Here is an 18,210-nt window from a genome sequence, read left to right on the forward strand (position 1 = left end):
AGGAAAGGAGCCAGCAGGGGAGCAAGGAGAGGTGGAAGAGCCGACACAGGAAAATGCCCTGTCTAGGGATCCCAGGGGCTGAGTTCAAAGGCAGCATGCTTCCTGTACACAGAGCTGCAGAGGGGGGGATGAGGAATGAGGACAAGGGAGCCCTGGAAGAGGCGGGACCAGCAGAGGTTTGAGGGGTGGGGTTGGGGGTGGAGGGCAGCGGAGAAGGCAGATAGATCCCCCCCCTTAAGAAATGGAGAGCAGACAGAGGACTAGAACAGTAATTAAGGGTTATCTGAATTTCTTGCCCACTTGGGGGTTTATTTTTATTTCCAAGTTGCAGAACAGCAATGCTAGCTACATTTTGGGGATCAGCATGACAAAGCAAGTTCTTGGGGAGGCATGTAAGGAATTAAACTATGAAGAGGCATCTTTCTTCTTTTATTCTATTTTGACACATTCATCTCTTTGTCATTGTCACAACATTTATCAAAATATACAAACAGCACAAATACTTTAAAATGTATAGCTGGAACTCTAATTACCCAAGATTGGCTACTGCAAATAGCATGCAGGGGTCGTTTATTTTGAATGATGCCTAAAGAGAGACGAGCCATCAAATCACCAGTAAGGGATGATAAGGGATTGGTTTTCTTTTCTCTTCGAGGAATTATGCACTGCATTTCTTTTCTTGTCAGGATAGTAACGTCTTTTCTAGTGAGGATAGTAATGAATGACTGCACTGCTATCGAAATCAACTGAGAATAGATGGGCAGACAGGTTTTATTAGCGGGAGCAAAATGATACTATCTTTGCTGGACTCTGAACTTAATTTCTCCATTGACAAGATGACCAGCAAAAGTATTCTAGTTGACCCTCCCTATCTGTGACATGAGCTCTTTCCATTTTCCTCTTTCCCTGTAAACTTCATGGCTAATCAGAATGAATTGATTTGTAAATCTCAAGTTACAAGCTAGGTTTATTGTAAAGAAAACCATAAAAAATTATTCAGGGCTTCCTCCTAGTCCACTTACACATCCACAGATATGTGCGGGAAGAAATGGATTAGTGATAATTTGTCTGTGGCTGAGTCGGATCCAGGCAATGGGCTGTTTCAGACTTGAGGAGTTTGTTCTCTTTGTGCCTTGGCTATCAGGTATTTCATCGATCAGCAGTTGGTGCCCAAGGGAAGAGCTATAATTTGGAGAAGTATGAAGTTTCAAATCCTTCAGAGTGTGGAGAGCCACTTTTCAAGTTAATAATTAGGGTTAGTAATGACCTAACTTCAAGGATGGTTGTGAAAGATCAGGAGATGAGCTAGAGGGCGTTGTCTTTAGTGAAGTAGAGTTGGTTTCTGCTACAGATAAAAAGTCACGTGAGGAGCTAAAAGGTCTCAGCCTTTATTGTTGAGTGTTTCTTTTCTTTCCCAACTTGAAAAGGGACCCAAGGAGTGTTGCTTGAACCAGTTCCTGGAGAGGATGCAAATTCCTTCAAGTTTCTAGAGAGGTGGGCTTCAGGAGATGAGTCCCTCCATTCCTGGGTTCACAAAAGAAAAGTTCCTAAACATGTTCTGGTCCATGCTGTTGATCAGTGCTCCATCAGCAAAAGACAGTCGGGGTTTCTCGTTCAGGAATTCCTTGTCAAAATTGCTACAGTCGTATGGCGATTTCTTGGTCAGAGTTTAAGGGGAAGAAAAAGGGAAGACAATCAGCCACTAAATCCATTATTTTAACCTTAGTTACTCCTTCTATGATCTGTGCATGACAACCTGGAATTTGCAGAGTATATACTGAACTGATACTTGGATGATCAGGTATGGCTTGTACTGAACAGCTCTATGGTCCTATCATCAGTTTCTTACTAGTATGATTAAAATCATATAGAGCATCTCCACTGCATACTTTCATTAAGATCTAATGTTCCCAGTTAAGAATTTATATGAAGAATTGGCAACTTAGAAAAAGTGTAGAGGCCCAAATTTGCTCTCTTTCCTTTTATTCTACACAGAACAAAAGTGGGGGTGGGAGGAGAGGGGAAGAGAAAAAGAAGGTGCATAGGAGGTTAAGTGTTCATGATCATTGATTGGCATCCTTGGTATTGTTGGTTCCTCTACCTTGTTAATTTTATTTTCCATAGAAAATATTTTCCATATCATTTTCCCTAGAAAACATAGAATGGAAGAAACTCCTTTCGGAGCACTGGGCCATTGATTCTCATTATCAAAATGCAGAGTAGGGGAGAGAGAGAGAAGAGAGAAAGAGGGAGAGGGAGAGAGAAAGGGAAAGGGAAAGAGAAAAACAAACAGAGTGAGGAAGAGGGAAAAAAAGAAAAAGGAGAAGAAGAAGGAGGAGAAGAAGAAGAAAAGAGAAAAGAGAAGAGAGAATAGAAGAGAAAGAAAAGCAAAGTAAAAACAAACACCTATTCATAAATACTGTTTCACATGATGTCCATATTGAAGCTCTGGAAGAGAAGACTAACCATGATAAAAAGGAAGTCACCCAGGCACAAGGAGGGCTGGAGGGCTGGTGAGGTTAGTGGTCAGTGGCCCTTGTGTATACATAGCTGCTCGGACCACAGGCCAGGGAAATGCCTTTCTCCTGGCAGAACTGGTAATTGTCTCTTAGGATAAGCTTAGGTCAAAGTTCTGATTTTTATGTGTAAAATATCCAGTGAATTTTAATTTGCAGTGGAACGACAGGCATGAATCAAGCTAAAACATGACAAAAATTTGTTCTATGACAAATGATTAGCCTTGTATTAAGTATGATATTGTCACAACTAACCAGAGTGCTAAAGGCCAACCTATTGAACATGTCCAGTGCTTGGGACGGATGCTGAGAACAACTATTCTAACCTTGGAAACAAGGCACATTTGCGTTTTTCAGCCATTCACAATCACAGCCAACAGCTGGGGCTGTTTTGTAGATGAAACCTCTATGTGATATCCATGAGCCCCATCCTCTTTCCAGCAAAGTAATGGTAGAGACATTCCTAGCCAGGTAGTTATTATCACATTTCAAGAAACCACCAGGAACTACTGAAGCCAGCAAATCTACCACTTTGCTTTGCTGAAAAGATTACTTTTCTAGCTTGTATTATAGGTAACATAAAATTTACCATTTAACTATTTTTAAGTACACAGTTCAGTGGCATTAAGTATGTTCATGTGTAACCATTGCTACCCTCCATCTCCAGAATGTTCTTCATCTTAATTTGTCTACGTTTTTGTCTTCACTTTCCAGGGGCCCATCCCTTGTGTGAGTTAGGCCTTTCTGCTCTTTCTGACGTGGGTTGGGGGCTTCTGCTAGCATGTGTACCTATGGGAATTTGCAGATCTATCTTTTTCTAAACACTGCTTTTATCATCCTGAAACTGAGGAACCCTATGAGAGAATGTAGTTTTGTGCACCTGTCACAAATGTTAAGTAAATCTGAATACATATGGAAAAAATGGTCCCAAATTCCTTACACAGCATACAGAATTCATGGACAAGTTTGGGTCACCCAGACCCCAATATGTGTGTGTCATATGCAAAATCCCTTTTCACCTGACAGCCACCTACTGCTCACAAATACGTATCCAACCTAAGTATACCCAGCTGTCCATTCTTCATGCAGGGGCATTCGACTACAGAGGTTAAATTTTGCACCAAGAAGAGCCCTTTCTTACCCCTACCCAACAAAAGGCTGGTGTTGAGGAAGCACAACCTTGCCTGAGGGTGGAGCTGGGGGAGGGGTCAGAGCTGGGGGAAGGGCTAAGGGGAAAGGGTTGCCCCTACCTGGCTGAGACCCAGCCTATGAGTAAGGGGAGAAGAGCTGAAAGCAAACCGCCCGGCGGGTGGGCCTTACCACTTTGGGCCTGAAAGGTGGATCAATCTCCTTTCTCTCAAGTTCTTCCCAGTTGAGTTCCCGAAACAAAGGATGTTGGCGGATATCTCCCCTCACTCCCAGCCTCTTTTCAGGTTCTCTCACGAAGAGCTGAAAGGAAGCAGAGGGGGAGCGCCTTACTTCTCCAGTGCTGAGCCAGTGCGCATGGGTGGGGGAGCCACCCTTGCTCCTCTGAACTTCCTTTTCCACTTGGTTTTCTGAAGATGGACACAGATCAAACTGGCCCCGGCACTCCCATGAGTGAGCTTTCTGAGTATTCTACAGTCTAGGCTTTGACTACCTTGCTCTTTGCCCTAGACATGTTCTATTTTAATTTAAATAGATGCAGCATGAGATCAGCTTCACTATGTGCTATGTGTGGGATCTCTGGCAAGGTTGCCAGAACCGTGAGTCAGTTTTGTCACCAGTATGCTGAGCCTGGTGCCCTCCTCATAGGGCTATTCTGAGGGTTAAATAAAATAGCAGCACACAGACACACATAGACACATGAGGCATATGAGGTGTGATTGAAAAACATGCTGAATACTAAAATTAAAAAATTTATTTCAGTGAAAGACCCAGTGGCTTTAACTGCCATCACAATCCTCCCCCTTGCTTTGAACCTATGTGTCCCATTGCTCTTGCTGCTTTCTGAAGGCGCTCTGGAGTCCTCTTCCACGGGTATCTTTAGTTGCGCTGTTGTAGCTGCCTTGATGTCAGGAATTGATTCAAAATATTTACCTTTCATGGTCATTTTGACTTTCCTTTGGATAGCACCTGGCAGAACATTCCCTGTATTTTTGAATTATACTACCAGGGTTCAGATCAAGAGTGATCGGCCAAACTCTCCTGTGCTCAGAGGCAGGGCTTGCTGAAGGTGGTTGCCTGCAGGGCATTGCAGCCGACTTGCTGTCAGGAGTGCCGTGGGGCTGGAGGCGGCCATGGAGGGGTGTGTCTCTTCCCTGCCTCTTCACTTCTCTCTCTGCAGCCTGGGCCCCATGCTGTGAGCTGCTTCCTCTGCCCAGGCCCTTCTCCCATGCTATTTCTGGGTTCAGGCCTGCCACAGATGGACTCAACTTCTAAAACACGGGGCAAGATAAACCCTTCTTCCTGTAAGCTGTTTCAGTAAGCTGTGTCCTAGCAAGGATAAAGTGACTAAGACAGACACTCTCACACAACAGCACAAGGAAAGGCAGACACACATGCATAAGAATGCACGTGTAAGGACACAGGCACATACATGCACACACATGTACATATACACACAAACAGGCAAACACGCATGAATGTATATGGACACACATATGCTTGCACGTGCATTTGTGCAGTATGACTCCTGATCTGTAAAATTCAACAGCATAGAGTAATTATTTGTTATTTGATTGACAATCAATCGTGTATGCTGTCTTACAAAGCTGCCTTCCTAGGACACTGGTGCTACGGGACTTGGGTATAATATGAAGTAGTCCCAGATACTAGCTTGGGACTCTGCAAGGTATCCATGTACAGAAAATCACCCTTTTTTTCCCCCTTGTAGTACTGCGGATTGAACCCATGGGTTTCACACTGAGTTATATGTCTAGCCCCTTTTTAAAATTTTGAGGCAAAGTTTTGCTAAGCCACTCAATTGCCCAGGGTGGGCTTGAACTTGTGATCCTCTTGACCCAGTTTTGAGCATCACTCTTGACTTCTGCCACCCTGCTAGATGAGTAATATTTGATTCAAAGTTCATCTCTTACAGTGGTACATAGGTATTTTCCTTGTAGGACATTAGAAAGGCAGGAAAGAAACACAGAAACTTTTCAAATTTTAATAAAACTGTCAAGTGCGTTAAGAAACTTGAGAGTCTAAACATTAAGCTAGAGAAGTAACAGGTCCACTGGGTGTCTGCAGCAGTTATCCCTTATCCCTATACCAGCTAGGTGTTTGTTTATAAAGTAGTGACTGGTTACCGGGGGTTTTAGGAGGGTAAGGATCTGAAATCGTGGGGAAATGCAGTGGTTCTCCTGGAGGTTCTGTCAAGGATGTGACCACCATCTCCTGCTTTTACAGCTACAAGGACAACTGCTTTATGAGTTCTAAACACTGTTTTACTTATGTTATCTAATACTGAAAACCTTTAGAGCTCTTCTCTACCAAAAATACAAAGACCAAACAAAATGCTGTAGAAAGGTAAAATCTTTTGGGTTAAATTTGAAGAATCTTTTTTAAAATCCAGTGCTCATGCAGCCCCCTCATATATCTGACTGGGGTATTCTCAGCACTGTCCTAACTTCCTCCCTCCCCTTACCGTACAGCAGCCACTGAGGACTCTCTGTGCAAATCTAGGCTTCTGAAGCAGCTTGTTATAAAATCTGTGTATGGTGGAGACTGTCATCCAAGAGCTTTACTATTCACATGGCCTTGGGTAAATTTCTGAGTCTCAACGTCCTTTTGTTTTAGTCAGATTTCCATTACTGTAACAAAATACCTTGGATAATCAACTTAATAGAAAGGGAAGGTTTATTTTTATATATGGTGGGTTGGCTGCGTTGCTTTTGGGTCTGTAGGGAGGTAGGACATCCTGTGCGGAGCACATGTGGAGTGAAGCTGTTTACCTCATCACAGCTGGGAAGCAAAAGAGGATGAAGAGGAGCGGATAGGGTCCCACAGCCCCTTTCCAGGCAGCACCACCGATGGCTAAGACCTCTCACATGGCCCCACCTGTTAAAGGTCCCCTCACTCCCAACAGGCCAAGGTGGAGACTGAAATTTTACCGCATGAGCCTTTCGGGGACATTTCTGATTCAGACTAGAGTGGTCCTCATCTGAACAGTGAGAGCTCAGTCAAAGTGATCTCCAGAGCTGAGTGCCCGAGTCCTGAGGCTGGCACACAAGGATCTCTGTGATGTGACACTAAGACACATATGCTCTCCTGCCCGAACATTTCCCCTCGCTGAGTATAACACCTGCCTTTTGAAATTTCATGACTTTCCATCTTCAGGGAGGTACCTCTCCTCAGATTTTACTGGCAAGTCCTTCCCATCTGTAAATCCTGCCCCATCTCTCAGGGCTCTACTTATATCGTCCCTTCTTCGGTCACCTTCACTGACAGCTTTCTCCTCTTCAAGTTAGTCATGGCCGAGTGACTGGTTACACACTGTTCATTCCAACCACCGTTCTCTGAGAATCAGGTATTGTGCAAGATGCCTCAATGAGATCATTCTGATTTTATTTCATTTATTTATCTTGAAAGTATTATATCTCTATATATATCTATTACACATTGTGGAATGATTACATCAAGTTAATTAACATATTCATCATTTCACATACCTATCTTTTTGTGTCATAAGAACATTTAAAATCTCTCTTTGAAAATTTCAAGTATACAGTACTGACTGTAGTCCATGGTGTACAAAACATCTTCAGAACTTATCTTTCCTATTTAATAAAACTTTGTGCCCTTATCCTAATTTGAAAAACAAGTTTTAAAATTTATTTTTCCTTCTCTTCTCATTTATTTTCCTTTTCCTGTCTTTCCTTTCTCCCTCCCCCTCTTCCCTGTTCCCCTCCCCGTTTGAACATTTTCTCCCTATATCACACTACCTATTATACATTTTGGTCCTTATTTACACTTTCAGTTTCTCACACCAAAGAAACAATGTGGTATTTACACATGTGTGTCCCATTTATTTCACTTAAGAGTATGGACCCATTTTCCTAGAAGTGTCTTGATCATATTCTTCTTTATAGCAGAGTAGTACTCCATTGTGTAAAAAAAACCTACACCTTCTTTTTCCATGCACCAGTTGATACACTTGGGTTGTAGAAAGCAGGTACTGTGTTATCTTGATGGACAGTTAAGGAAACTGAAGCCCAGAGTAGCTGTGAGTTACTCAGATCGTAAACCCAACCAGGAGCAGAGCCTCAGTGGTTCACAGCCTCTTTCCCACTCTGCGGGGGAGAGGGAGGGGGTCTCTCTGCTGTGCTCCATAGAACATCTTCCACTACAGAAATCTGTACCTTGGATTTGCTTTTCCAAATCTGTTTTACTGGATGGTAAGCTTTGGGGGGCAGGCACCATTTCTACTTCTGTTTCTTACAGATTCTAGCATAGTGCCATGTGCAAAGCAGATACTCAGTTCATGGAAGAATAAGTGAATATGCCCTTTCTACTTTACCTGCAGGGCATGCATCTTTTGTCCCATCTTCTGTCAGCCTCTTGTTTTCAGCATACAGAAAAGGCACCAAATTCACAGTAAAATATATGTCTTTTTCTGTAGGTTCAAAAACCAAGCCACACATGGTGGTCCACACCTATATTCCCAGCAGGGAGGCTGAGAGAGGAGGATCCCTATAAGTTCAAGGCCAGCCTAGGCTGCATAGTGAGCTCAAGATCAGCCTGAACTACATGGTAGACCCTGCCTCAAAACAAACAAACAAATAAATAAACAAACAAACAAAATCCAATGAATCTCTAGATAGAAAAGCAGACTGATCATTAAAGAGCACAGAGAATAAATGACTTGCTCCGTATCTCTTCCATAGAAATGATCACAATAAAGGATTGACCTCTACCTCTAAAGGACATTTCCAGGAAACAAGTGTCTCGGTTACTTTTCTCTTGTTGCTGAGGCAAAATACCTGATGCCCAAAGTTAAGGAAGGAAAGGTTTATTTAGCTCCCAGTCTGTGGCAGTTTCAGTCCATACTTGGCTGAATCCAAGGCAGAGGGGCACATGGCACAGAGCAACCGATTGTTGTGGCCGAAAACAGCAGTGGCCGAAAAGAGCACAAAGGGTGGAGCAGCAAACAAGCAGCCTCGTTCCCTCCCTTACACTGTATGCAAACCACCTGCCCCAGGGTGCGTGCTGCGCGCACACTCAAAATCCCAACACTGGCTCATGGATCAGTCATAAACTCTAGAAGCCGCCCCATGACTGCACGAGGCTTTGGAGGACACCCAGACACAGACCATGACAATAAGATTAGATAGAATGTTTAAACTCAGCTGTTGCCCTTCTAGGTATCTTCCTGAAAGAGTTAAAAGCATCACGCCACAGAGATATAGTATACACATACCATGTTTATAGCAGCACAATTTATAACAACTACACCTTGGAAACAGCCCACATGCCCATCAACAGATGAAGGGATAAAGAAAAAGGGATATTTATAAAAAATGGAGTACTACTGTTCCATAAAGAAGGATAATCTTGAGTTTTTTGTAGGTAAATGGATGCACCTTGAGACCACAATTTTAAGTGAAATAAATCAGACGCACAAGCTTAAGTATCACATTGTTTCTGTTGTGTGAGAAACCCAAAGGGTAGATAAAGAGGTAGATGGAGGATAGGTGCTGGGAAGTAGGAAGAAAATGTTCAAATGTTCAAAGAGGAAGGAGAAAAAGGGATTAGGGAGAGGGAAGGGAAAAGGGATTAAAAACACAGTGGAAGGGAAAAAGTGGAAATGAAATTTTTGTGAATGGAGAGGGCAAAGAGGATCGAAGGGGGGGGAGAAGAATAGGAAAAAGGAGGAATTAAGATATATTATGTATCCCGTCGGGCGTGGTGGTGCAGGCCTGCAATCCCAGCACTTGGGAGGCTGAGGCAGGAGGATCAATGCAAGTTCGAGACCACCCTGGGCTACAAAGTGAGCTCAAGGCCAGCCTGAACTGCACAGGGAGACCCTGTCTCAAAAAGACCAAAAAAAAAAACAAAACCCAAAAAGTTGTATTATGTATCCCTATGATGCATGGTATAATTATGTCTGGCAAATATATACCAATAAAAAAAAAAAAAACAACAAAAAAGCTTTCAGTGCCTTAAGAATGGACTCCAAACTAGCTGATGTTATAGTGAAGTGTTTCAGGAGTTAAGTCAGAAGTAACTCCCCTTGCTAAGTGTTCACCATGCTAGGTTTTACATTAGATCTTTTTTCAGGAAATGTGCTATTTGTATCAAGAAAATCACAATAGAGTGCCTCTGGAGCTTGATGTACTTACCTCTGAGATTTAAAAAATAATTTAAAAAGTGAAACGAGTAATGAGAAGATAATATGTCTAGCCCTAAAGTCCAATATTCTATCTAGTTTACACACAACAGCGAACCATTATCCTTTCTACCTGAAGCAGAGACCTGCCCATGTTCCTAAGGGTGGCAGGTCCTGAAGACGCCCGGCACAATGGCTTCACGGCTGGAAAGATACCACAAGGAGGTCAAATTCGCAAAGAAAGACTTGCTTTTCTCCATAAAAGCTGGCAGAAGGATGGTTGACATTTATAGGAAATAGAATGCACTTGCGCAAATGGCCAGGATGTAGCTGGAGTTCATTTACTCGACAGTTTGGGCCAGAGAGCAGCTCCTCGCTCCGGAGGACGACCACCAGCTTCTGCGACAGGTCGTCCCTGAAATTTACTCTCCCTCCTTGGCTCCTTCTCAGATATATCTCTCTGTCAGAAGGAAGACAGATGACTGTTCAAGATCATTAGTTTCCCATCATTTTCAAACAAATGGACAGGACTTCATGGATGGACAAGTGGGGTGGGGAGGGTATTTCTTGGGCATCAATCAGCTGGACAGCAGCGTCCCAGCTGTCATTCGCAGCAGAATGCAGCCGCTCCTGACTGCTGCATACATCGTGTCTTATGAGGGCTAAGGGGACCCGGTCTGGTACTGATGCTGGAGCAGATGTCACGAAATGGTGCCTTGTTTAGCTTTTCCAGAGGACCCATGACTTCTGGGTTTCACTACATCCTGGGAAGTCTCAGAGGAAATTCTGGATAAATGGTATTACCTTGGATTTTTTGCAGAGAGGGGGCCTAAGGATGTATACAGGGTTGGGTCAAAGTGATGAACAGCTGATGAGTAGAAATAAAAATGGAAACCAGTCTTGTCCACAGCAAACTGCATGGTGGAAACTAACTTTTATCAGCTTCATTGCTGGAATATGCTCAAGACAAGAGAAATACTATGCTCAGCTCTTCCAGGTGGCTTTGAAACCCTCTTCCCTCCTAATGCTTCTTTGTTCTTTGTCCTTGGTTATCTTGGTTTCTGCTCTTCCCAACCAAATTCATTTCTTACTCTTGCTGCAAGTCTATCCTCTGTCACTGATATTCTCGCATATCTTCTTCTTGCATTTGCATGGCAGTTAACCTTACATTTAGCGTTGTTCTTAAGCTTTTCATCCTGAAATAACAGATCTATAGGACACTGAGAAGCCAGCACAGAGATGCCTTGTGTGTCCTTCACCCAGTCCCTCCCAGTGGATACATCTCAGCACAGTATCAGAACTAGGAGCTGGGACTGGCACGATGTGTGTGTCTAGGGCATTTTGTCACATGCATGGAAAGGTACAAACACTTCCACCACCATGCAGCTCTCCCCTTTGCCTCCCCTTTGTGGTCCTACCCTTCCTCTGCCCAGCTCTCCTAATCCCTGGCAACCATTAGCCTGACTTCCATCTCTGCAGTGCTGTCATTTCATCAGGTCACACCCATGGACTCAGTACATGAGCTTTAGAAGTTGGTTCTTTGCTCTTGAGATCCATCCAAGTAGTTTGGAGTATCAATATTTTGTCCCTAGTAATTGCTGATTGTGTTTCTGTACACATAAATATTCATCTTTTCACCCCCAACTGGAAGTAATTCTTTCCTTCTACCCAGTCGTTCTCTTCTTGGAAATCATCACCTTGCAACTTCCTTCCACAGTGACCTCTGGTGAGCTCTACCCAGCCTCTGAGCCCGCTCCATCCCCTGCGCTTTCCTGAAGCCTTCCCGGATGCTGTGCTTGAGATGGACTGAGGGGTGCAGTAGGACGGCTGGTCTTTCCAGGGTGCTGGCAGGAGTTGGGGTCTGCGCCTAGACCCCGGCTCCTGTTCTGGGACTCATGTGAAGACAGCCTTTGAGTGTGAAAGTGCCCTCTGCCCCCTGAAAGAGCCGCCACCCTAACCTCTTTCGTTGTTCTTTTCCAGTGGGTTTTATTTTTTTGGCCCCAGGTTCTCATGCTATAGACAGAGTTACAGCCTCTCAGAACTCACACACTGAAGCCTTAACCTCCACTGTGACTACAGATAGAGACTACAGAAAAGTTGTTAAGGTTAAATGAGGTCATATGGCAGGAGCCCCAGTCCAACAGGGTTAGTTTCTCTGTAAAGAGGAGAGATCAGAGTGTTTTCTCTGTCTGTCTGTCTGTCTGGCATGATGTGTGTGTCTAGGGCATTTTGTCACATGTATGGAAAGGTACAAACACTTCTGCCCTGTCTGTCTGTCTGCCTGACCATAAGCTTACATGGTAATATGAGACACACACACAAAGGTCTGAACATCTCTAAGCCACTAAAACAGCCCTCAGCAGAAAGGGATCCTGTTTGAATTTGGTCTTGGACAGCGAACTGTGACCTCCTGAACTGTTAGAGATAAATGTCAGTTATTCCACTTGCTCAGCCTGTGGTGCCCTGTTAGAGCAGCCGGGGATGACATGCACGCTTCACAGAGTCCTTCACAGAGCCAAGGGTAAGGTGAATGTACCAATGGAAATAATGATTGCACTTGCCTTTATATAAAATAAAACCTTACAATCAAGTCTCACTAGCTTACTTGTATTGCTGTCATTGCTTTTATTGGTTACTTTTGAAATTAGCTTTCATTTTACATGGATTTTGTTCAGTCATTAAAAGTGAATTTAACTGGTCATTCAGGGAGTTTGCTAGTTTATTGCTTCTCTGGCTCATAGGAAGTGAAACGCAAAGGGAACAGGCTCAGGTTTTTAAATACCCACTTTCATTGCCCTTGGGCTGGGCATACTGAGGGGGATTTTTCAGCACCTCTCGGATTCAAGGCTTTGGTTCCCAGGAACAGCCCTGGAGTTACCTCAGCATTTCGAGTACTGCAGACAAGTTCTCACTTGCACTGGAGACATGGATGTGTCATACCCTTTACATTTAATTCCAAGCAGTTTTTCAAGAGAAAAAAAAGACAGGCCTGGAAATATTTTCCAAAGTTTTGACTTAAAACCCACTGATATATGATGTTGAAGAATCTTATTCCCATATTTAATATAGTGAGAACAGGCTAAAAATGATCTCCCTAAGTGCTAATTTTGATTCAGCTTCCAGATGAGATTCTGCAATTGAAAGCAATGTCTTTCCCAAAGCACTGACATTCTTGGTCTACTTCTTGGTCCATAGTCAGGCTTGCTGGGCTCTTGGTCCCACTGGTGGGTTTCTCTGATCCAAATGTTTTCTGATTCAGCACAGTACATAAGTCGGGGACTTACTATTCTTATATCGATTTGGCATGCTGTGTTGGCCTAATTTATATCCATCTTACAACTTCTTACACTCTTACCATGGAGACAGTGTTCTGTATCCTTAGAAGAGGAGATCGACTGAAAATGCAAATTCTTAATGATGGCTCGCAGGTGTTCCTAGTCTACATCTGTTTGCCTTGGGAGTGCTTAGCTCATAGCACGTGACTCCCAGAGCTTTGTCTACCTCGCCTGGACTGCCATGGATGGAGGTCTCACTTCTGTTCTAGGGGGAAATTCTGGGCATCGCTACTATGTAACAATCGCCCCACTCAGAGTTTGTTGGTGAAGGATGCATCAGTATTTCTAGGGCACAACAGGCTGGCATGTAGAGCAGAGATGGTCTACATTTTAAGTAGTATATAAGACAATATGCTGGGCAGGCAGCAAACTGGGAAGAAAGTGCCGCCTAGCTGGTTTTGGTATAGTACCTATGCTAGGAATGGGGCGACCAGCTTATATGTCAAAGGATTCAGCAAAAAATGTCCTCAAGCATAAGTATTTCCAAAGAACCTACACAGTACCCCACAAAAGTCTTAGCTTTAACACCTGCCAGGTTCAGAGCGTGAAGCCTGCCAGTCCTATAAGAACCCTTCTTTTCCTTATCTTTTCAGCATCTCTTGGCTTCAACCTGGTGGAAGCAAATTCGAGAGTTGGAAAGGACGGAGACAAGGACACATTCCACCGAACTACAGTTGCTTCTCCAAAGGTGAGCAGCTGCTCAGACAAAAAGAAAGGCAGCAGGACTCACGGCTGTATATCAAGGTCGATATGACAACTAATATCTTGGACTGGACAGTTTTAATTTCTTAACTGAGACAGTGTTTTATAATGTAAGAGGGGTGATAGATTTGTTTTGTACCCGACAGTGAGCTGAAAAGTCATGCATCTTGTCTAATGTTTCAAGCAGGTCAGGAAAGCGATGAACTGCAGTGAATATTCTTTATATAAGAAACAAAAGCTTTAAGTCCCAAACTGTTACTGCCCAATGGGCCACCTGCATCTCCATGTATAAGGACAGTCAAGAGTCACAGAACTAGTTCCTGGGCATTTCTTTTATAGATGGAGCACAAGAGGGGTGTATCTTAAACTCACTTCTGTGCCTCAGGTACAGCACCTAGTGTGTATCCCATTTAAATCCAGTTCGGGGCAAGGAGTGTGTGTCCTATCACATACAGGTTAGAATCTGGAAACTCATGGAAATATGAAACAGAAAAACCCAGCGCTAATCACAGAAAATGCTCTTGACTTCACTTCTTACCTTCACTAGCAGGTCCTTGGCTTCCCTCTCCAGCCATCGTGGGTAAAAGGGATTGTCCATGCGGATGGAGTGGAAAAGCTCTTCTTCGTCTTGCCCGTGGAAAGGTGACTGGCCGATCAGCATTTCATAGAGAAGAACGCCGAAGGACCACCAGTCAACGGAATGGTTGTACTTCTGACCCAGCAAGATCTGTGCGACCGAAAGGCAAAGACGCAATTAACAGATGACGATGACGACAGATGAGGCTCTGCCGCCTCCAGGGCAGTCAGTCCATCGTGGGTGCTGACGGTAACAAATGGTGTCAGCAAAGATCGCACTGCAAACTGCCTTGTGACAAACCCATGACAGGGTAGAAATGCCTTCACAATGCCAAAATTTGTGAGTTTGAGTAAACATGTTAGAGTTTCAATTTCCACTTTGCTTCTGGTTTGAAGAGAAACAGTTAAACCACGCCCTTAACTTTCATCTTTTCGTCTCTAATGGGAGGACTTGGGTGGCAAATATCGGGCCTAAGGAAGCTGATATGTGATTTAAGTTTCCCAGTACCCCTGGCACAAACATCTAAACGAAGCCGGACTTCTGCTGTCTTGAATCTTTGCAGAAAACCTCTGTAGGAAGTCAGCCTCGGAAGACACTGCCTGCCCAAGTCCTACCCTCAGAGCTGAGCTCATCGCAGCTGTTCAGTTCAGGAGTCAAATTTCTAATCACGATTGCTCAAGCCCAGAAATCACAGATTTATTTAAGCTACATGTAGTTATCAAGCAGGTTCTAGGAAGAACTGATTTGCCTTCTCTGCCAGGGAACATTTGAAGTCTGAAATGCTACCTGACTTTCTACAAATTTCGATCCTTTTACCAATTCACCTAGCTGGAAAAAAAGAGGTTTGGTGTACCGACTTTCAGCAACTCCTTTGTTTGCTGTTGGGAGGCAGAGCACACACACCACACAACACAAATAATCTTAGTCCAGATATGCCTAGTGACCGGCCACATTCACACGCACTTCCCAGGATTTGCCACAAGGGGGAACCAAAGAAACCCCCTCGGAGCAACACGTCTTTGTAAATCGCTTAGTTTTGGCAGAACAAATGAAATTTGGAGGACAGGAGACAGCTGTGGTGGAAATTAAGCCTTCGAGGCTAGGGGATGCTCATAAAAATCTCATTCTTGCACTAGGAGGAAAAATCAAAGTGCAGATTCATACACAGAACAGAATGGCAGCCCACGGAGCGCGAATGTGTGAGAGGCGTTTGCAGATACTGTGCCTTTGCTTAGAAAAATTCCCTGCGGGAGACTGGCTCGGGGCATAGCGTCCCACTGCAGGTGTGCGGTGAGTGCCATGAAGGCTGTGCTCTCAACTCCGGCCTCGGGAGAGGTCACCACTCCTGTCGTCTTAGAACGCTGTCTCCGGCTCCGCCTCTGCCGCGCTCCGGCGCGCACACCGCCCGGTGCTGGAGCAGAGTGCTGGGCGGCCCGGGGTAGACTCAGAGAGCAGCCAGCTCCAGCTTCCCGCGATCTCTTCTTTTGTCTCCTTCTTTTCCTCGTCCATCTTTACCCTAAGAATTCCAAAGCGCAGCCTCCAAAGCAGCACTCTAAGCTGGAGACACCAGGAAAGTGCTGACGGTGGGCACAGGTCCTTCTCTTTCCTTCCGCGGTCTAGACCTGCAGCTCCCGCGGTCCGCGAACGGGTGCGTTAAGGGCTGCAGTCTTGCACCGGTCCGCATCCGCACACGCTGGGGCGAGCGCTGCTCTGACGCTAAGGGACCAGTCAGGACCAGGTCCAAATCAGGACCTGTACTGATTTGGCTTCCGTGTGACCCTGACCTTTTCCAAGAACTGTATTTAGGTACCGAAATCCAGTGGGGATTAACTGTGCTGACGGTCTGCAGTAGAAAGTTGTACGTTTTCCCGTGTATCTGGGTCCTTACTGTTTGTCAGAATAAGCTGAGCCTCAAGCCGTACCCGGTAGACCCTCCTCACTCCCGAGTGGAACACGGCAGAACGGCGGCTCTGTGGAGAGGAACGCGGGGTCTCAGGAGACTCGGGCTGTGGGAAGCACAGTCTGTTTTTCAGGCGATGCTCCTGATGGCGCTCTGAAATGCTTTCATATCTGCGATCTGAGTTCTCCTGAGAGCAGAGATGTGTCTGCCAGATGCGCTCCATGGTCTTCGGCTCAGCTAGTTTGTGCTCCTGTGTCTTTAGCTCTGTGCCTTCCTTAGGTGGGTTGCCCAGAGGGTCTCTTCTCTGAAGCGGAATACTATAATAGAGGAGAAGAAAAACAGAGGCAGAAAGACAGCCCAGAGCAGCGGTGCTGAGGACCTCGCACGGGGGACACGGCCGAGGCTGCAGAGAGGAACCACTCTCCTCCGACTGTGCTTTGCTTTTGAGCGGGGAGGACGGTGGGTGAAGGAGAGGCGAAGGAAAATGTCCCACGGTAGACAACACGGGGGTGGGGACCTGAGGATGGGAGGACTCTGTGGGAAGAGAAGAAGAGGCTGGAGAAGGTAGTCCATGACAGAGCCTCAGAGGTGAAGAACCAGAGCGGGGTTGAGGTGGACGGGGGAACGCGCCCACCTGGCCGTCCCGCAGCGAACAGTGCAGGGAGGGCTGCTCTGAGCCCCTGGGAAGAGACTGCACCGAGCGGGTCACCTTGGTCTCCAGCACATCAGACAACTGGGGACAATGTGCTCCAGCAGCACCAGGAGGGAACAACAGACCTCTCCTAGAAGCCGGGGGGATCTTCAGGGAGACGATGATGGGAGGCACGGGGAGCACCACAGCCAAGGGGACAGGATGTGTCGAGGCAGAGGTGGCGCAGAATGGCTCACGAGGGTAAGGTACACGCTTCGATAGACTGCACCTGTCATCAGGAACCCTGGTCAGGATCTTGACTTCCACCCAGTTGTTAATAAGACTTCCTGAAGATGCAGAGCACTGTAGTGACAGGTCTGCACTTTCCACAAGCAAACCTGAAAATGGGGTAGGTGAACGGCCTTTACAGAGGTGGGTGCAACTGGGGGTGACCGGGTTATTCCACGAGACACGGGAAGAAAATGAGAACTGGGTTTATATTCATTTAAAAAATCTCAAATGAAAAAAAATGAGTCTCCACCAATAGGTGCTGTACAAGTGACCCTAACAGCCTCATTTAGAAATGTGAGTAGCAAATGAGGTATCCCGAGGAGAGGATGGGAAGCCCCACCTCAGAAGCAGCTTGGTGGCCACCTGGTGGTGAGTTATTTTCCATGAACCCTAAGGTGCATTACCGTTCTGGATGGTGTGTTCACTAAAGTTTGCACCATATGGCAAGTAATTAAAAAGTTCTCTGCAGTGTGGCTTGGATTGAAGGTAATGTGGCAACAATAATGCAAACAGAACATCTGGATTCAAGGTAAGACTGACACAAATAATGGAAACATAAGCAGAGCCTGAGAAAATAGCATCACTGATGTCTCTCTCTTTGCATAAGCTCTTGGCCGGTCGTGTGTGAGGAAATTAAACACAGCGAAGATCTCATTAGCTAAGTTTTAGTCAACAAGAGGTTGACTTAAAATAACTGAGTGTGTCAAAAACATTGCTTTGAATTAGATACTAAATTCACAATTGTTGGTGATGAGCTTGCCTTATATTACAGGGTTTTTTTCATATTACACCTCTGTGAAGTATCTTTTCCAGCTCTGATAGCCATGAGAATCAAAAATTGGGGTAAATAAATCAGGTTTGTAAGATTTACAAAAAAAGTGATTGAATCTCATCACTCTAATCAAGCACAGATATTTCTGTACTATTCATATTGGGGATGCTTCTTTAA

At 44.9% G+C, this 18,210-nt stretch overlaps 1 protein-coding gene across 2 annotated transcripts in view; it reads right to left on the minus strand.

The window, feature by feature from the left end:
• Positions 1–272: 272 nt before the first annotated feature.
• The window catches only part of Prkcq (protein kinase C, theta), a 78,985-nt gene continuing 61,047 nt past the window's right edge, over positions 273–18,210 (minus strand). For both annotated transcript variants that reach the window (XM_005383869.2, XM_013513782.1), the window contains 3 exons: positions 14,401–14,589; positions 3,837–3,965; positions 273–1,657 (listed from right to left, as the gene is read on the minus strand). In XM_005383869.2, coding sequence (XP_005383926.1) covers positions 1,502–1,657; positions 3,837–3,965; positions 14,401–14,589 — 474 coding nt within the window. In that variant the 3' untranslated portion in view covers positions 273–1,501. The remainder of the gene's footprint in view (positions 1,658–3,836; positions 3,966–14,400; positions 14,590–18,210) is intronic.

This window comes from Chinchilla lanigera, unplaced genomic scaffold, assembly GCF_000276665.1.
Source record: "Chinchilla lanigera isolate Chin_1 unplaced genomic scaffold, ChiLan1.0 scaffold00020, whole genome shotgun sequence".
NCBI lineage: Eukaryota > Metazoa > Chordata > Mammalia > Rodentia > Chinchillidae > Chinchilla > Chinchilla lanigera.